Source organism: Macrobrachium nipponense, chromosome 45 (assembly GCF_015104395.2).
Source record: "Macrobrachium nipponense isolate FS-2020 chromosome 45, ASM1510439v2, whole genome shotgun sequence".
Classification (NCBI taxonomy): domain Eukaryota; kingdom Metazoa; phylum Arthropoda; class Malacostraca; order Decapoda; family Palaemonidae; genus Macrobrachium; species Macrobrachium nipponense.
The window spans coordinates 35,369,850-35,391,105 of record NC_061105.1 but is presented as its reverse complement, the minus strand read 5'-3'; the positions used below and the strand labels follow the sequence as shown (position 1 = coordinate 35,391,105).

The window sequence follows — 21,256 nt, the reverse complement described above, 5'->3', positions numbered from 1 at the left end:
ATCTTTTTTTAAAGGTGTAACAGTAGCGTACATATTGCATACAAAAAAAAAAAAAAAAAAAAAAAAAAAAAAGCAGAAATTAAAGCCGCTTTTCATAAAGTGCAATCATTTGTAGAAGACACCCCCTGAAAAGGCTCACACAGGAACACTGTGAAAAGTAGGCAGAAGCAATCTTCCTTGGGTAGTTAGTTACATATGTACGTAGCCTCACTCGAAAGGTAAGCTTCCACATTTTACGTTACAGTAATAATATTTCTTGTATGTACACTAATATACACTTTATTTATAGGTTTTGCATTTTTAGTCTTAATTTAGGTATTGAATGGTCAATTTAGCTTTATAATGAAATTTAATGGGGTGTTTTTTGGAGGGCTTGGAACGGATTAGCCATTTTACATGTAAAATGTGGTCCAAGATACGAAAACCTCATGAAACGATGGGCACCTCGGAACGGATTAATTTCGTATCTCGAGGTACTACTGTACTTCGTTATTTCAGAATGTTTATTTAATTCATGTCTATTTTCCCTTTTTTGCAACCAAATTAACCAAGAAAAAATTACAGATATTTCTAATGTAGATACAAGCAGACGACGGCAAAATGACTCATCGTTGCCAATCTAGTGCAGCTTCATACGTACGCTGATGCATTTACAAACTGTTTCCATGAATTCTAGTTGTCATAGTAATGCAATAATGATAAAATTGCTCTAATATATATATATACTACAAATAGATACACTAATTTCACTTATTTCCCCAGTTTTGTGTAAGTCTTATACCCAGTTTGGAGGGTAAATACATACCAATTGGCAACACTGATAAAGAATTGATGAGGGCGAAGAACGCCGCAGTTACCGTTCACAAGCAAAACTGTTGATATTTGAGTCAGGAATTGTTACTTTCTCAACATTAATAATCATGAAAATGTAACAAATTTATGTAATTCATGACCTTATACTGCCATTTAACTATTCATTTAAATAATTATCTAGTGGACGCTTCTTCTTCTTCTTCTACCAAAAATCGTAGTTCCCTTGGATAAGTTGTGGTTGAAAGTCATTGTTTATGATTTTTGTGAAGAAAGTGCCCCAGCGTCTATGGGTATAAATGGTGTGCGGAGTTAGCACATGGAACGGAAAGTTTATTGATACTAGCAACTCCGCAAACATCGAGATGGCGTCAATCTTCTAAATATTTGGAGTTGTAAGTAAATGTATTTCAAAAGCGTCATGGAGGTATGTGTGCACTGCGTAGAGCCAGACTTTCATTAACTTCTGTTTAATCTTAGAATATGACCTTAATTTCTAACTATGGAGTAAATACTTACTTCAAAAGAAGAGTAGAGGTCTCGAGCTCTTGCTCTCACCATCGATGACTCGTTACTGATGCCCATCTCCGGTGTCAGGACGTGTTAAAGTACTTTTTTGGAGGGTGGCTTCACACGCAATGGAAACTGGATCCACTAGTCCAGTCGGTTGTTCCCCCTATTTAAATAATTATCTAGTGCACACTTCTTCTTCTTTCTACCGAAAAAGCGTCAGTTTCCTTGGATCCCTCACGGTCGTCGTCATTGTTGACGATTGTTGTGAAGAAAGTGCACCAGCGTCTATGGGTACAAGTGGTGTGTGGATTTAGCACATGGAATAGGAAGTTTATTGACACAAGTGACTCCGCAAACATCAAAATGGCGTCAATCTTCTAAATTGTTGGCATTATAAGTAAAAATTTCGAGTCATGGAGATATATTTGCACTGCACATGGCTAAACATTCATTAACCTCTGTTTAATCTTAAAATAAGGTAAACAACCGCATGGACTGGCCCAACACACCGACGGCATGCCACCCTCCGAAAAAGTACTTATAACGCGTCCTGACACCAGAGATGGGCATCAGTCGCGACTTGTTGTTGGTGAGAGACGGAGCTAAAGACCTCTACTCTCCTTTCGAAGTAAGTATTTTCTCCAAAGTTAGAAATTAAGGCCAAATTCAAAGCTTTTAACAAAGGGTAGTGAAAAGGGTGGCCAACGCAGTGCAAATTTCAACAAAATGCTTTCGAAATTTTTACTTACGCTTAAATATCTTAGAATATTGACGCCATCTCGATATTTGTAAAGTCGCTTGTGTCAACAAACTTCCCATTTCCTGTGATAAATCCGCACACCACTTGTACCCACAGACGCTGGGGCACTTTCATCACAACAATCGGAACACGGTCACTGGCAACAACGTTTTTAAGGAAACTACTGTTTTGGTAGAAGACGACGACGAAGCGTGCACTAGATAATTATTTAAATAAATAGTAAAACAAATATTTTACATATTTATGATGATTAATTAAAAATACTTGATATTGAAAAAGTAACTTGATTCCGACTCAAGTTTAATTAATTATTTTTCGGAATTAGAACGTTCTTTTAAGTCCTGTATTATGACGTCACGACATCTTGACTTTCGTACCTATTGTAAATGAATTGCTATACTCAACTTTCTTGCAGAACAGTTTACCAGTTATTCATGCAGATTGCTATCAGCTATTCATGTAATTGTTATAATCGTAATGCACATATTATATCTTTATTATTTACTTTTTGGATATATGAAGATGTTTTACTGACTGATTACCGCCGTAGTGTGACGCAATTGCTTTCAGTCCCTGGGCCTCTGTCTGTTTTCGCACCATAAGAAATTAATGGGGCCGAATTTGCAATGACCAGAAAGTCGTTAAAAGAAGAAAGTTAGCATTGAGGGGCATATGTTTTGATTGAGAAAAATACAAATTTATACAATAGCTAGCTTGTAAAAAATACTTTATTACAAAAAACTTGATTGACAACTAAGCAGCATACCTACTATGGGTTTCAGAGACAGTGCAAGCACGTTTTTTGGCAATATTTCTGTCACGAACACTCGTATCAGAACGAGATTTTGCTATAGTGTATTACACCCAGTGCCGTAATTTATAAGGGTATCGTGAATCACTAATCGTAAAGAATAACGACACTTGTCCTTGTACCAAGAGACAAAAACTCCATTATCCAAAAATGGATACGAACATGAGTAAAAAGCTCCATCTACCATCTCCCTCCACCTCCACCACCACCCCTGTCCTTCTTCCTTCCTTCACCTTCCTTTCTCTCTCTCTCTCTGTTGCCAATTGGTATGTGTTCACCCTCCAAACTGGGTGAAATTAGCCTATGTATTGAAAGTATATAAACATGATATTGTTATAATACAATAAAGTTTCATACATACTTACCTGGCAGATATATACATAGCTAAGACTCCGTCGTCCCCGACAGAAATTCAAATTTCGCGCCACTCGCTACAGGTAGGTCAGGTGATCTACCGGCCTGCCCTGGGTGGCAGGACTAGGAACCAATCCCGTTTTCTAGTCATATATTTTCTCTTCCACCTGTCTCCTTGCGGGGAGGCTGGGTGGGCCCTAATCGTAAGGTATTATGTCTGCCAGGTAAGTATGTATGAAACTTTATTGTATTATAACAATATCATTTTCATACAATCAACTTACCTGTCAGATATATACATAGCTGATTGGCACCCTTCGGTGGAGGGTAAGAGACAGCTACTACTAGAATAGACAGGTAAACAACATCTGTTGTAGGTATAAATTAAAAACCTTGGTTCCTACCTGATAGGTGGTAGACTCCGTGGGTGTTTTTCCCCTCCCCGTAGTCTGCATCATCTCAAGAAACTTTAGCGAGATATGTGATCTATGGCCAAGAATTCTTGTGGGTCTGCCGAAGGGGTCTTATCCACTTACTCGGCAGAGCCTGAAAGGACTTTGTCAATGGGTGCTGATCCACTTACATGACAACACACCTTATTAAGGAGCAAACAATCAATCCCGACCACCTGATCCTAACCACCATGTTAGTATTAAAAATTGCTCAGAGTTATCCCCAACTCTCGCAACAACCGTAACTCAAACCACAATGCACAAGTACACAATAATTTAAAAAAAATTTTCTATTACAAGATATCACAAGAGTTCCTTACTGAACTGAAGTGACTGGACGCTTGTGCGACAACTGCACTTGTTCAGAAGAAAGTCTAGAACATATCTATATTTAGGTTTCTATTACAAGATATCACAAGAGTTCCTTACTGAACTGAAGTGACTGGACGCTTGTGCGACACTGCACTTGTTCGAAGGAGTCTAGAAACATATCTATATTTAAGGATTGTTGTAAGCTCCTGTACCCAGGATTGTGCCCGCAGACACAAAAGGACCTAATGAAAAACATTTTTCATAGGTCACACGCACGTCCTTCAAATAGTGAGCCGCAAACACAGAATTACATCTCCAATATGTCGCTTCCAAGATATTCTTCAGCGACATATTTCTCTGAAAAGAGAGAGACGTTGCCACTGCTCTCACTTCATGAGCTCTTACTCTTAGGAGTTTTAAGGAATCGTCCGTGCAAGCCGTTATGAGCGTCCATAATTACGTTCCTGACAAAAAAGGCTAATGCATTCTTAGACATAGGTCTTGATGGATCCTTCACTGAGCACCACAGGCCTGTCTAGAACCTCCCAACTGTTCCTTTTTCTTTAAGTAAAACTTTAATGCCCTTACTGGGCAAAGAGACCTCTCCGGTTCCCTGCCGACGAGACCCGATAATCCTTTTACTTCGAAGTTTCTCGCCAGGGTTTCGAAGGATTTTCATTCTTCGCTAAGAATAATTCCTTGAAAGAACAGATGGCTGAATCTATATTGAACCCGACTTTGTCACTAAGGGCGTGTAGTTCGCTAACCCTTTTTGCCGTTGCCAGTGACAAAAGGAATAATAAACATTTTCTCGTTATATCACGAAACGAGGCCAAATGTAGGGGTTCAAATCTCTCTGAAGTCAAGAACTTCAGTACTACGTCTAGATTCCAGTTAGGGGGAGAAGTCATTCTATACTTCTTGGTCTCAAATGACCTAATCAGATCATGCAGGTCCTTATTGTTTCCCAAATCTAGCCTCTATTCCTAAAGACGGCCGATAGCATACTCCTATAGCCCTTTATCGTGGCTACGGAGAGCTGCGACTCTTCCCTCATAAATAACAGAAAAATTCAGCTATTTCTGCTACAGAGGTACTGGAGGAGGACAACTTCTTTGACTTACACCACCTTCTAAAAACTTCCCACTTGGATTGATAAACCCGGATAGTGGAAGTTCTCCGGGCTCTAGCGATCGAGCTTGCTGCTTTACTAGAAAAGCCTCTCGCTCTGACAAGTCTTTCGATAGTCGAAAGGCAGTCAGAGCGAGAGCGGGGAGGTTTTGATGAAATAAAACCTCTCGAAGTGTGGTTGTCTGAGAAGATCCCTCCTTTGTGGAAGGGATCTGGGGAAGTCTACTATCCAACTCCAGTACCTCTGGAAACCATTCTTGAGCTGGCCAAAAGGGGCTATCAGGGTCATTCTTGTCCCCTTTGAAGTCACAAACTTCCTGAGTACTTGCCCCAGAATCTTGAATGGGGGAAATGCGTAAACGTCTACCTGAGACCAATCTAGTAGGAAGGCGTCTACTGCTAGAGCTCTGGGATCTTCTACCACTGAACAGAAGACTTCCAGTCTCCTCGAGAGGAACGTGGCAAAGAGGTCGACATGAGGAGTTCCCCAAAGAGACCAGAGCTTGAGGCAAAACTTCTGAGTGGAGGGTCCCCACTCGGTATGAAGGACCTGGTTCCTCCTGCTCAGCCTGTCCGCTCGTACGTTCCTTACTCCCTGAACGAACCTCGTCAAGAGAGAGATGTTCCTCTGGGATGTCCACAACAGAAGTTCTCTCATGAGTTCGTAAAGGGCATACGAGTGAGTACCTCCTTGCTTCCGAATGTATGCTAGAGCGGTTGTATTGTCCGCATTCACTTGAACTATTTTGTTGCAAACTAACGGTTCGAAGCTCTTTAGAGCTAGGTGTACAGCTAGCAGTTCTTTGCAGTTTATGTGCCAGGACACTTGAAGAGCATTCCAAGTGCCTGACACTTCTCTCTTTCCCAAAGTTGCTCCCCAACCTTTTTCCGACGCGTCGGAAAACAATACAAGGTTTGGGCTCTGTATTTCCAGGGAAGTACCTTTGTTTTCCCTCAGTGGGAGTAACCACCATTCTAGATGTCGTCTTATCCGATCTGGAATGGGAAAAAAGTCCGAGAGTAGTCCTGTCTTCATGTTTCCACACGAACTTCTGAGGAAGAAACTGAAGAGGACGGAGATGAAGTCTTCCTAGGTGAAAGAACTGTTCGAGCGAGGAAAGGGTCCCTAAAAGGCTCAACCATTCCCTCGCCGAAGTCCGTTCCTTCCTTAGGAAGGAGAGAGACTTTTTCTAAACCTCTCGCTAGTCTCTTGAGAAGGAAATACTCGAAAACCCCGAGAATCCATCCGAATCCCCAGATAGACCAAGTTCTGGCTGGGGATCAGTTGGGACTTCTCGAGGTTCACGAGTAATCCTAAAGTCTTTTTATAAGGTTTAGTGTCACATTCAGGTCCTCCAAACACTGTTCCTCTGACTTTGCTCTGATAAGCCAGTCGTCTAGATAAAGAGATATACTGATTCCTTTCAGATGAAGCCATCTCGCCACATTTTTTCAAAAAGGTTCGTGAAAAACCTGAGGCGCCGTCGACAGGCCGAAGCACAAGGCTCTGAATTGGAAGATCCTTCCCCCCGTCATGAAACGGAGGTACTTCTTCGACGAAGGATGGATCGGACGTGAAAATATGCGTCCTGGAGATCCAGAGACACCATCCAATCCCCTTGGCGAAGAGCCGTCAGGACTGAAGCAGAGGTTTCCATGGAGAACTTCTGTTTTTGAACAAACTTGTTCAGAGCGCTGACATCCAGAACTGGTCTCCATCCCCCCGAGGCTTTCGCAACCAAGAAAAGACGATTGTAAAATCCCGGGGAGCTTTGATCCAGCACAAGTTCTATAGCTCTCTTGTCCCACATCTGATCCACCATTTGTTGAAGAGTATCTTTCAGCACAGGGTCCTTGTAATTGGCGGACAATTCCCTCGGAGTTGACGTCAGGGGAGGATTGTCCAGGAAAGGAATGAGATATCCCTTCTGAAGAACCGACATCGACCAAGGATCTGTGTCGATGCGAGTCCAGGCTTCCGCAAATCCCCGGAGCCTGGCACCTACTGGTGTTTGGAGGAGCGCCACTTCACTTTCCCCTTTTAAAGGGGCGGAACGAGGCTCGACCTCTCTTCTCGGTCGTTTCCCTTTTAGCGGTAACTCTAGTTGGAGGGCCGCCTCGAAAGGGCCGAACAGGAGTAGACGCCACTTTCTTTTCACCCACCATTACTGGTCTCTTCTTCCTGGACGATTGCAGGAGAAGATCTTGAGTCGCTTTCTCCGTCAGCGATCGGGAAATATCCTTCACCAACTGTGACGGGAACAGAAAATCAGACCTAGGGGCGAATAACAAAGCTGCTCTTTGTGAGTGTGATACTGCTTTCGTCAAGAAAGCGCTAAACACAGATCTCTTCTTCAAGAGACCTGCTCCAAACAAGGAAGAAACTTCCCCTGAGCCGTCTTGCACCGCCTTGTCAATACCTGACAGAATTGCAAGGAGAACATCCGGTTCTAGCCCTTCAGGGGCATGAGCCTTCTTGGACATCACCCCAAGGGACCAATCTAGGAAGTTAAAGACTTCTAGAATGTGAAAAAGTCCTTGAGGAGATGATCCAACTCTGAAAGGCCCCAAGTAATCTGAGCCGTGTGAAGGCTATGTCTCCTGGATGCGTCTACCAGACTGGAAAAGTCAGCTTCAGCTGAAGCAGGGAGAGTGAGACCCATATTCTCCCCAGTCTGGTACCAAATCCCTCTCTTGCCGGTCAGTCTAGGGGGAGGCATGCAAAAGACTGTCCTTACAAGCTCCTTCTTAGTAAGCATCCAGTTATCAAGCGATTGCAGAGCTCTCTTCATAGAAATCGTCGGTCTCATCTTCACGAAAGCCGACGATTTCGGAGTCTTCGAGCATGAAAACAGAGAACGAGGCGAAGGAGGAGCGGCAGGGATCAATGCGTCTCCGTATTCCTGGAGAAGGAGAGCTGTCAAGACTTTGTAGTTCGACAGTCCTTCCTTACTGTGAGACTCGTCCTCTGATTCCTCTTCCATAATCGGATCAGCAGGAGAGACCACTTCTCGTTCCTGGTCTTCTTGTCCAACCATTCTCTCTACTGGGGACAAACTCCTAATAGGAGAGGGGCTAAGAGAGTGTAAAGAGCTCCTATGTTCGACTGGCTCTTCGTACTTGGCTGGCGCCTCGCGCCTGGCTGGCGCCTCGCGCCTGGCTGGCGCCTCGCGCTTGTCTGGCGCCTCGCGCTTGGCTGGCGTCTCGCGCCTGGCTGATTCCTCGCGCTTGGCTGGCGCCTCGCGCCTGGCAAGATCCTCGCGCTTGGTTAGTGTCTCGCGCCTGACTGACTGTTCGCGCTTGGCTGGCGCCTCGCGCCTGACTGGCGTCTCGCGCCTCTGAACCGTCTCGCGCCTGACTGACACCTCGTGCCTTGTTGAAGACTCGCGTCTTCCTGAAGTCCCCTCCTTGCGTGACAGATGTTCTTCTTGAGCCTCACGCTTGGATGAATGCTCACGCCTGTTTGTAACTCCGCGCTCGGCTGAAGCTACTGATCTGGCTTGCGTTTCTCGCTTGTCTGACTCTCTCTTAGAGGACGCTTCTCGTCTGTAGGACGCCTCGCGCTTAGCTGTTGCTACGCGCTTGTCTGGCGGATCCATATCTTCCCACGAGTCTCTATCTGAGCTCTCAAAAGACTCACGTTTCGCAGGAGCCTCACTCCTGGTGGGAGAAGGAAGACGAGTCTTCTTGACCGGCAGTCTGACGTCTTTCTTACGAGGAGGATCCTTCGAAAGGACTCCTACTAGGGCGGAAAGCTGTTCCTGTACCGCCAAAATGATCCTTTTGGACGCTTCTCCTGCGTCTTCTTGAACGGGAGAGGAAGACCTCGAACGCGTGTTGCCCCGATCATGGAACGGCGAAACCCTCTTCGCCTTCTTGATAGAAGGAGGTTCTTCTTCCGAAAAGCGTTCCGGGCTTGAATCCAAACCAGGATCTCTCCAGTGCCTTTTCAGGGGCCTGGACAAGTCCGAATCCTTCCACCCTCGTTTAGGAGAGGGAGAAGCGGACGAAGAGAAGCACTCTCTGAGGACGCTTTTTTTTTTTCGATAGCGGTCCTGAGCAGGCTGTCTATGCACAGCACCTGCTGAAGGGACGCCTGACCGGGGGGAATTCTCCACAACCTCCGTACGGCTTTCGACTTTCCTTCTCCTCTGGGCTTGGGAGCTTGGAAGAGGTCTAGGCCTGGGAGCGTCGCAGAGACGGTCAGACGCCCCCTCCACAACACTGGGGACACTCACTTCACTAAAGTCACTTTCACCATCCTTACCTTTTATGGTAGCCCTTTCGGCTTTCATCCTGAGAATCGTAGCCTTCAGTTCAGCAATTTCCGAAGCTGAATCTGAATGTACAGTCAGTGAGGGTCCTGATAGAGAATCATAATTAAGAGAAGAGTTAGAATTGTCTAAAGGCTCAATAGGCCTTGTACAACTACCCGCCATCTTAGATGCCGCCCTTCTTACTCTATCCCTTTCTAACTTCTTCAAAGTAAGAAGTTAGAGTCTTCCATTCCTCAACATTCAACCTTTCACACTCATGACAGGTGTTAGAAATAGAACAATCAAAACCCCTACATTTGCGACATACAGTGTGAGGATCAACCGAAGCTTTCGGTATCCTCACCTTGCAGCCTACATTCACACACATTCTAACACAAACACTTGAATCAGACATTCTGGAGAAAAAATCAAAAAGCAAGTCCAAATCCAGTCCACAGTAGCGAATGCCAAAACAACGATCCAGGTACTTCACCAAAAGTCCACAAAAAGATGATCAATTGCTTAGAAAAGCGAATTCCAGTCAAGAGGTGGCAGCAACGATGTTGATACCACCGGCGACAGAAAATATATGACTAGAAAACGGGATTGGTTCCTAGTCCTGCCACCCAGGGCAGGCCGGTAGATCACCTGACCTACCTGTAGCGAGTGGCGCGAAATTTGAATTTCTGTCGGGGACGACGGAGTCTTAGCTATGTATATATCTGACAGGTAAGTTGATTGTATGAAAATGATATTGTTATAATACAATAAAGTTTCATACATACTTACCTGGCAGATATATACTTAGCTAAGACTCCGTCGTCCCCGACAGAAATTCAAATTTCGCGCCACTCGCTACCGGTAGGTCAGGTGATCTACCTGCCTGCCCTGGGCGGCAGGACTAGGAACCATTCCCGTTTTCTATCATATTTTCTCTCTTCCACCTGTCTCCTGCGGGGAGGCTGGGTGGGCCATTAATCGTATATATCTGCCAGGTAAGTATGTATGAAACTTTATTGTATTATAACAATATCATTTTCATACAATGAACTTACCTGTCAGATATATACTTAGCTGATTGGCACCCTTTGGTGGAGGGTAAGAGACAGCTAATATGGAATTGACAGGTAAACAACATATGTTGTAGGTATAAAAGAAAAACCTTGGTTCCTACCTGATAGGTGGTAGACTTCGTGGCTGTAGCCCGGTAGTCTGCATCACCTCAAGACTTTAGCGAGATATGTGATCTATGGCTAAGAGTTCTTGTGGGTCTGCCAATGGGTATATGAACTGCTTACTCGGCAGAGCCTGAAAGGACTTTGTCAATGGGTACTGGACCACTTCTATGACAACACACCTTATGAAGGAGCACAACCAATCCCGACCACCTGATCCTAACCACCATGTTAGTATATAGAATTGTTCTGAGTTATCCCCGAACTCATTACAAACAACCCATAACTCGAAACTAAAACGCATTCATACAAAAATTCTCAAAAAAAAAAATGTTAATACTCCTCTAAAAGATATCACAAGAGTTCCTTACTGAACAACAGTGACTGGCCGCCAGTGCAGCACCGAGCCCTCTTTGTCAGCAGAAATCTAGAACATATCTAGTAGAAGGTATGTACAAAGTTAAGGATTGGTGTTTGCTCCTGTACCCAGTATCGTATCCGCCGATACGAAAGGCCCCAGAGAAAAACATTTCTCGTAGGTCACGCGAACGTCTTCAAGATAGTGAGATGCAAATACCGAATTGCACCTCCAATGTCGTATCAAAGATTTTCTTTAGCGACATATTCTTCTGAAAAGAGAGAGACGTCGCCACTGCTCTAACTTCATGAGCTTTTACTCTTAAAAGCGGAAAAGAGTCGTCAGGACAGAACTTGTGAGCATCTGTAATGACGCTCCTTATGAAGAAAGCTAATGCGTTCTTAGACATGATTCTTGTGGGGTCCTTAATCGAACACCAAAGACTTTGTCTAGAGCCTCCCATTTGTTTCTTCCTTTGTAAGTAGAACTTCAAGGCTCTTACAGGGCAAAGAGACCTTTCTGTTTCTCTACCTACTAGACTCGATAAGCCTTTAATCTCGAATCTCTTGGGCCAGGGATTCGAGGGGTTTTCATTTTTCGCTAGAAAAAGTGTTCTAAACGAGCAGAAGGCCGAGTCTCTGTTAAAGCCGACTTCATCTTCAAGGGCGTGAAGTTCACAACTCTTTTTGGCTGTCGCCAAAGATAGGAGAAACAAGCATTTCCTCGTTAAATCCCTAAACGAAGCTAAATGAGGAGGCTCGAATCTGTCAGACGAAAGGAACTTGAGAACTACATCCAGGTTCCAGCTGGGAGGAGTTAGTTCCTTAGATTTTGTCGTTTCAAACGATCTAATCAAGTCGTGCAGATCTTTATTATCAGCAATCTCTAGGCCTCTGTTTCTGAAGACTGCCGAAAGCATGCTCCTGTATCCTTTGATAGTCGATACAGATAAGTGAGAGACCTCTCTCAGGAACAAAAGGAAATCAGCGATTTCGGTTATAGAGGTACTGGAGGGGGACAACTTCTTAGACTTACACCACCTTCTAAAAACCTCCCACTTAGACTGATAGACTCGTCTAGTGGAAGCTCTGCGGGCTCTAGCGATAGCGCTTGCAGCTTCGCGAGAAAATCCCCTCGCTCTGACAAGTCTTTCGATAGTCGAAAGGCAGTCAGCGCGAGAGCGGGGAGGTTTTGATGAAACCTCTCGAAGTGTGGCTGTCTGAGAAGATCCATCCTTCTTGGAAAGGATCTTGGGAAGTCTACTGTCCACTCCAGCACCTCTGCAAACCAATCTTGTGCTGGCCAAAACGGGGCTATCAGGGTCATTCTTGTCCCGTTGGACGCTACAAACTTTCTCAACACTTGCCCCAGGATTTTGAAAGGGGGAAAAGCGTACACGTCTACATGAGACCAGTCTAGCAGGAAGGCGTCGACCACGAGAGCTCTTGGGTCTTCCACCACTGAGCAAAAGACTTCCAGCCTTTTGGAAAGGAATGTGGTGAACAGATCTACATGAGGAGTGCCCCAAAGATCCCACACACCTCTGAATGAAGGGTCCATTCTGTGTGAAGGACCTGGCTTCTCCTGCTCAGTCTGTCCGCCCTGACGTTTCTCGTACCCTGAACAAATCTTGTCAGGAGGGAGATGTTCCTCTGGGAGGTCCAAAGTAGCAGATCTCTTGCTATTTCGTATAGGAACAAGGAGTGTGTTCCTCCTTGCTTCCGAATGTAGGACAGGGCAGTAGTGTTGTCCACATTCACTTGGACCACACTGTTTGCCACAAAAGGTTCGAAGAACTTTAGAGCCAAGTGAACTGCTAGAAGTTCTTTGCAATTTATGTGCCAGGACACCTGTGTTGCCTTCCAGGTGCCTGACACTTCTCTCGGTCCTAGTGTTGCTCCCCAACCCTTCTCCGATGCGTCTGAATATAACACTCGGCTTGGGTTCGGAACTTCCAGAGAAATTCCCTTGTTCTCTTTTAGAGGGGACAACCACCATTGCAGGTGTGGTTTCATCTCCATTGGAAGGAGAAAACTGTCGGAGAGAAGTCCCGTCTTCCAATTCCATGATCTCCTTAGGAAAAACTGAAGAGGACGAAGATGCAGTCTTCCTAGAGGAAAGAACTGTTCGAGCGAGGAAAGGGTCCCTAGAAGGCTTAACCATTCCCTCGCCGAAGTTCGTTCTTTCCCTAAGAAGAGAGAGACTTTCTCCAAGCCTCTCACGATTCTCTCTTGCGAAGGAAATACTCGAAAACCCCGAGAATCCATCTGAATCCCCAGATAGACCAAGTTCTGTCTGGAGATCAGTTGTGACTTCTCGAGGTTCACGAGCAGTCCCAACGCCTTTATCAGGTATAGGGTCAAAGAAAGGTCCTCCAAACACTGTCTCTCTGTTCTGGCCCTGATGAGCCAATCGTCCAGATATAGAGAGATGTTGACGCCTTTGAGGTGAAGAAACCTCGCCACATTCTTCATCAGGTTTGTGAAGACCTGAGGAGCTGTGGACAGGCCGAAACACAAGGCCCTGAACTGAAAGATCCTTCCCCCCGTCATGAAACGGAGGTACTTCTTCGAAGAAGGGTGAATCGGGACATGAAAATAAGCGTCCTGGAGATCCAGCGACACCATCCAATCTCCTTGACGTAAAGCCGCAAGGACTGAGGCCAAAGTCTCCATAGAGAACTTCTCCTTTAGAACGAACTTGTTCAGAGCGCTGACATCTAGTACTGGTCTCCAGCCCCCCGAGGCTTTCGCAACCAGAAAAAGCCGATTGTAAAACCCCGGAGAGTTTTGCTCCAGAACTAATTCTATAGCTCGTTTGTCCCACATTTGATTCACCATCCGACGAAGAGTATCCCTCAGTACAGGGTCCCTGTATCTGGCTGACAGTTCCCGCGGAATAGTCGTTAGGGGAGGACTGTCCTGGAAGGGGATAAGATATCCCTCCCTGATTATGGACATCAAAGAGGTGTCCGAGTTTATGAATGTCCAGGCGTCTGCAAATTCGAGAAGCCTGGCACCCACTGGTGTTTGGAGGTTGTCTGTCTCACTTCCCTTTCTTAAAGGGACGGGAAGAAGCTTTACCTCTCCTCTCAGGACCTCTTCTCTTAGAGGGAGCTCTGGAGGGAGGGCCTCCTCGAAAGGGCTGAACCGTAGAAGTCGGTCCTTTCTTGTCAACCGCAACTAGGGGTCTCTTCTTCCTTGCAGTGTGAAGAAGATCCTGTGTCGCCTTCTCAGTCAGTGAGCGAGAAATGTCCTACACTAACTGAGGAGGAAACAAGAAGTCTGACATGGGAGCGAAAACCAGGGCTGCTCTCTGTGAGGGAGAAACCGCCTTGGTTAAGAAGGCACTAAAAATACTCCTCTTCTTAAGGAGTACCGCTCCAAAGAGAGAGGAGATTTCTCCCGATCCGTCTTGTACTGCCTTATCAATACATGACAGAATACTAAGAATGACTTCGGGGTCTAGACCTTCCGAGTCATGAGCCTTCTTAGACATCACCCCAAGGGACCAGTCTAGGAAATTAAACACTTCCAAAATATGGAAGAGGCCCTTGAGGAGATGATCAGTCTCAGAAATCGCCCTAGTCACACGAGCTCCATTCAAAGCGTGTCTCCGCGAAGAATCAACCAAGGTTGAAAAGTCCGCTGCAGCCGCCGCTGGGAGAGAAAGGCCCATGTTCTCCCCAGTTCGGTACCAGAAACCTCTTTTACCAGAAAGTATGGCTGGAGGCATACAGAAGGTGGTTCTGCCCAGATCCTTCTTCGACAACATCCATTTGTCAAGAGACTGTAGAGCTCTCTTCATAGAGATCGTAGGTCTCAACTTCAACACCGACGAAGACTTCGGTACGATCGCACTCGAAAACAGTGATCGAGGCGAAGGAGGAGCCGCAGGAGTCAACGAATCTCCATACTCCTGCAAAAGAAGGTCCGTCAGAACTCTATAGTTAGAGAAGCCTTCTCTACCGTTAACCTCGTCTTCCGAATCTACTTCCACACCGTGCGGAGAATCGGCTTGAAAAACGAGAGGATCTTCACCAAGTTCTCTCTCTACTGGCGACAAACTCCTACTAGGAGAGGGACTCATAGAGTGAACAGATTCTCTCTCAAGTCTACTAGTAGTCTCGCGTCTGCTTGACTTCTCACGCCTGGAAAGCTCTTCGCGCTTGGCTGGCGCCTCGCGCTTGTCTGGCGCCTCGCGCTTGTCTGGCGCCTCGCGCTTGGCTGGCGCTTCTCGCTTGGCTGGAGCTTGTTGCATGGCTGGTATCTCGCGCCTGGCTGACGCCTCGCGCTTGTCTGGCGCCTCACGCATAGCTGACTCCTCACGCCTGGCTGGCGTCTCGCGCTTGGCTGACTCCTCGCGCCTGGCTGGCGCCTCGCACTTGGCTGAATCCTCGCGCCTGGCTGGCGCCTCGCGCTTGGCTGATTCCTCGCGCCTGAGCGTATCCTTATCTAGAGCAACTCGCTCGGATAGCTCCTGACACTTGAAAGAATCTTCGCGCCTGGAAGACGTCTCACGCTTGTAAGGCTCTTCAAGCCTGGAGGACGCTTCACGTCTGGCAGGCGAAAGAAGACGAGACTTCTTAATAGGAAGTCTAGCGTCCTTCTTGCGAGGGGGATCCCTCGAAAGAACTCCAACCAAAGAGGCTAACTGCTCTTGTACTGCTAGCAATATCCTCTTGGAAGCCACACCAGCGTCCTCTTCAATAGAAGAAGCAGGAGAACTCGAAGGAGTGCGATCCTCAACTACCGATCGAGGAGGCGTCGAGACCAGCTTAGCCTTCTTGATAGAAGAGGGGGCTTCCTCCGAGAAGCGCTCTGGGCTCGAGTCAAACGCGGGTTCTTTCCAGTGGCCTAGAAAGATCCGAGTCCTTCCACCCTCGTTTAGGTGAAGGAGAACCGGACGACGAGAAACAATCTCGTAGGACGCTTCTATTAAAGCGGTCCTGAGCAGACTGTAGCGAAACAGAACCTGCTGAAGGGACGCCTGACCGTTGGGGATTCCCCACAACCTCCGTACGACTTTCGACTTTCCTTCTCCTCTGGGTATGTGAGTTTGGAAGAGGTCTAGGCCTGGGAGCATCGCAGGGACGGTCAGACGCCCCCTCCACAACACTGGGAACACTCACTTCACTAAGTAATTCACTATCACTTCCCTTACCTTGCATGGCCGCCATTTTTGTCTTCATTTTACGAAGAGTAGCCTTCAGATTGGCGATTTCAGAAGCCGAATCCGAATGCAAAGCCTGTGAGGGTTCAGATACATAGGGAGAATCAAAATCATTAATAATAGGAGAGTTAGACTCAGAAAAAGGCTCAATAGGCCTTGTACTCACACCCTTTTGTGCAGCCCGTCTAATTCTATCCCTCTCTAACTTCTTCAAGTAAGAAGTTAGAGTCTTCCATTCATTAGCATTCAACTTTTCACACTCAATACAGGTGTTAGCTAAAGAACAGTCAAACCCCCTACACTTACGACATACAGTGTGAGGATCAACCGAAGCCTTCGGTATCCTCACCTTGCAGCCTACATTCACACACACTCTCACACTAACACTTGAATCAGACATTCTATCAGAAAAATCAAAAGCAAGTCCAAATCCAGTCCACAGTAGCGAATGCCAAAACAACGATCCAGTACGTCACCAAGAAATCCAATATAGATGATCAAAAAAGTCTTGAAAAGCGAATTCCAGTCAGGAGGTAGTAACAACAATGTTGATACCACCGGCGACAGAGAAAATATGATAGAAAACGGGAATGGTTCCTAGTCCTGCCGCCCAGGGCAGGCAGGTAGATCACCTGACCTACCGGTAGCGAGTGGCGCGAAATTTGAATTTCTGTCGGGGACGACGGAGTCTTAGCTAAGTATATATCTGACAGGTAAGTTCATTGTATGAAAATAAATATTAAAGCAATTTTATCATTATTCCATTACTATGACAACTAGAATTCATGGAAAGAGTTTATAATAATGCATCGACGTATGTGTGAAACTCCACTAATGTGGCAACAACGATTTTGCCATTCTTACCATGCAAACAGTTATTAAAAATAATTCATAATACTAATATAGACTTAAATCAATGAAAAGTGCAAGCAAAAAAAAATAAACAAAAAAAAAATATATATATATATATATATAATCCACTTATCCATCGTCTGCTCCCCGATGGTTTTCAGCAGCCAGATGTACGACAAGGTTAGAAACATTGGATTGTATCTACTTTAGAAATATCTGTAATTTTTTGGGGTAATTTGGTTGCAAAAAAGGGATAAGAGACATAATTAAACATTTTGAAATAACAAAGTAAAGTTGAACTAAATAATGAGTAAAATAAACAATTAAGGGAATAAAACTTTGCAGTGTTGTCTTCTGCTGCTCGTAACTGTTTGTGGAGTGAGTGCTTAGGAACCAGGAACAACAACGTGGTTCAAGTGCAATGTGGAGTGAATTAAGACCAAAATGTGTATAATAACAATCAAATAAGCACTGTGGAGTTTCAGATGTGATGGCAGTAAGGATAAAACCACTGATTACAAGATAAAAATGTATTCAGTTCTAACCATGACCCCGAGAATAACAAGTTTCATACTTTCACTAATATAGGCAACAAAATGTTGTTGTATTGTGCTGATTACGACTGCAATCTTGAGTAAGATCAATAAACGTTACATAGGTATATACGCTAACATTGTTCAAATGAGTGCTGGGAAGGCTGGGAAAGATGGTGGACAGTCCATGACTAGACCGGCCAGCCACACGATTGCTGCCATACTGAATTTCAAAACTGCCTTGAAAACATATTTTACGAAGAGCGTCACATGCTTATTTTAATTTGTATGGGGTTTTCATATATCACATCATGTTGACGAAACTTCAATCTTTAGAATGGCATGCTTAGAGTTGTAATTGTATTCTTGTTTCACCAATTAAATATCGAGTGAATAAGACCCGGCCAGTATGATGATGGTGGATCGTCCGTGTCTGTTTACCCTATGACCTTAATTTCTAACTTTGGAGAAAAAACGGTAGATCTAGGGTAGTTATCCGCGGCGGCCTAGACTATGGCAGTTGCGGTATTTCTATGCAGTTTTACCTGCTGAACAAGAATTTTTAGTAATATTTATTTGGACGACTGTAATTAAACCCCCGGGGCCAGTACTAAACACGGCGAAATACATTGGACGCCCCAATCCCTAGTGGATGTTGTCTCCGCAGTTACGTTCCTTGCAGTCTGTGCGGACTGCTTCTGTAGAAATACCGGAAATAGTATACTTACTTGGATCCACATGCGGTGAAAACCGGATCAGCTAGTCCAGTCAGTTGTTTCTCCTAGTATGCTTAAAGATGTAATTGTATCATTGTTTCACCAATTAAATATCGAGTGAATAAGGGTGATCTGCCTGAGTAAGGTGGACTCAAGGCGGTTGTTTCCCCTACTTCGAGAGGAAAGTAGAGGTCTCGATCGGGTGCTTCTGGAACTACTAAAGTTATTTTTTGGGAAAGTGACCACGCAACGGTACAGGGTCTGCCTGTCCGCACAGTGGTGTTTTACTCTACTTTTAGAGAAAAGTGTAAAGTCTCGAGATGTTGCTTCCATGGACGATGGCTCATGACTGTTGTCTAGTAGGTATCTCCAGTCTTAAGACATGTTATAGCTATAAATTACTTTTTATATAAGGTGGGTCAACGAGCGGGTAAGATGGACACAGGTAGTCCATTCAATTGTTTACCCTACATTGGGCCCTAAGCCTGGTAAGGTCCTAAGTAACTTGGCTAATAGGCTACACTAAATCCAACCTACATATTATTATTAACCCATAAAAACGTGTAATTCCTTTTCAACATAACAATTCGACCTACACTTCTTTCACGAGATTGTTACTTACGTTATAACTTATGCTATCAGGTGCGTAATCCATGGTGAAGTTTGTTGTTTTGACGAAATTTCAAAGACGAGCTTCTTGGGAACACAGAAAGTAGAATGTCTGGCAACATTCAGGATTCGATACGTTAAGCAGCTGTCACGAAAATGTCATCGTAACTGAGGAGACCCTTCCTCGGAGAAGTTCAACACAGACCTGTCACAGACCCTCATTCTAATGTTTTCACTTTAGTAAATTTAATGAAAATTGTCTTTCATATCAGTAAATTTAAAACTGGCTTACGTCTTTGTAAATTCAAACAAAATTGGCTTCCACATCTGTAAATTTAAAGACAACGTGCCTTTCATTTAAGTAAATCTAAAGAAAGTAAATTCAGTAAATTAAAGAAACGTAGCTTTCATTTGAGTAAATTTAAAGAAAAGTGGCTTTCATTTCATGAAATTGAAACAAAATTGGCTTTCATTACAGTACATTTAAAGATGTTTGGCTTTGTTTTGGTACTAAACCGAGCTCAATTAAATTAGGATGCAGTAATTTTTCAGAATATCGCATTTTTCAAAATATCCCCGTTTAAATATTTTCCTGTAAATGCAATGTGTCTAATATGATAGTTACAGGTTTTTACAATATATGGTTTTTCATCGACAATTTATTATCGATAACTTCTCCTAAGTTCCTCACTGCTGCTACAATGTTAATGGATGACGAACCAATAGTTATTCTTTTGAAGTGTTCAATTTTCGTAGTTCACTATTAGATTCAAATAGCATACACTCAGTTTGGTCTCAATTGAGTTTTAGTTTCTTCTTGAATCAGCATCTGCGTTTGCTTTTATTTCTGCAATTTCTTCTTCAATGAGTTTTTTGTGTTCTTTGTGCAGGCATCTTGCAATTGTTACAGATGTATAATATGTTGTCACTCTATTCTATAGCATGGGTGTGTATTTACCCTTAATTCCAGAACAATCGTAGTGGAGCCATGTGTCACACATTTCACAGCAAGTTCCTTCTTCAACAACTTCATCGGAGCAACAACCACAGGTTGCTGACTCTCGCTCTCAATTTAGGTTGAGTCATCTTCCTCCAGTGTTTTCTGTATTGCCCCGTCTTTAAATGTGCTCTTCTGCTAACTTGTCTATAAAGTTTATATGTTATTCTAAGCTTTCCCTCTCCTGTTTTCAATTCTGCAATATTTGGTTTCTCTTTTTCGTATTCACTTTGGACATCGCGCTAGGCTTACACTTTACACAGAGCACTTCTCAGACACGTCCTACTCACACGACAGCTACTCACGTTTTATGTGGTAATTGCTATGTTTTTATTAATTTAACAAGTTGTGGCCGCTCTTCAGATGGTTGTGTCCAATGTTTCAAAATAAAGGGGGCACATTTATGGACACGGTGTAGATAAACGGTTCCAGTTACCAGATTTCTGACTTTATCTCGGTAATTTATTGGAGTTAGCGCCATATTGACCATAATACTATCACTATATACGTTAATATCTGACACTAATCATGGAGATAAATTGGCACACTGAATCAGGTGCTCATAGTACAATGAAATGAAAAAAAAAAAATTCTGTCAACCACGGGGTATAATGTAACTTTCCAACTGCTCTGCTCTGCCGAGCAACGATCTTGCACGCTTTAGGTTTAAACGAAACTTTACGTTGTTAAGAAAGAGTGTGTTTCTTAACATTATGTTAAAGTGGCAATTCTGATGTTAACCCCCGGCAACAAATAAGCCACTTTAACTATGACTGCAAATCCAAGAGAAGAGAATATCTTAGAGCTGAAAATAGGCTTTAAAAAAGCTGAAAACTCCTACTGACGCCAAAATGGAACTGAGAAACAAAGCACTATAATAAAGACCCTTCAAGGGTACATAGGAAATTCCATAAGAACCTGGAGATCCTAAAATGCACTAAATTAAAAGATTGTTGGGATATCTTAACTAAAGCTAGTCAGCAGCAAGAGAAATGAAGTAAAATGGCAATTCATACATTTGTGCAACATTTTAAGAAACTTGGTCAAAACTAAATAATGTTTTATTAGAAAATGACAATTCTTTTGATCCTAGCGCTATTAACCATTATATCAATGAATATATTAATAAGTGTTTACTGCCGTGAAAGTCCAAAATATATTTATGTTCGTGGCATTGACAACATTTTAAGTACTTAAAACTGTCCTGAGACTGTTTTAGCTATTATAGTTAAAATGTTCAATATTATTTTGCAAAAAGGATAGGAGTGCTTTTGCCAACATATAAAAAGAAGGGGTTCCATTGTTTAACCAGACAATTACTGTGTTGGTGAATGTTGCCAATATTTAAAAAGAGGGGGTACTACAGTACACTGGATCATAACTTTGCGTTACGCTCACTGAATTACACATTTTTAAAGATAAACTTAGACCATAAAGAAGGCATT

At 43.9% G+C, this 21,256-nt stretch overlaps 1 protein-coding gene across 2 annotated transcripts in view; it reads right to left on the bottom strand.

The window, feature by feature from the left end:
• The window catches only part of LOC135214474 (nuclear pore complex protein Nup214-like), a 184,345-nt gene extending 165,346 nt beyond the window's left edge, over positions 1-18,999 (bottom strand). Inside the window, exon 1 of one of the 2 annotated variants that reach the window (XM_064248820.1) lies at positions 18,828-18,999. In XM_064248820.1, the coding sequence (XP_064104890.1) occupies positions 18,828-18,860 (33 nt within the window). In that variant the 5' untranslated portion in view covers positions 18,861-18,999. The remainder of the gene's footprint in view (positions 1-18,827) is intronic. The other variant, XM_064248821.1, reaches the window with a different exon arrangement.
• Positions 19,000-21,256: the final 2,257 nt, after the last annotated feature.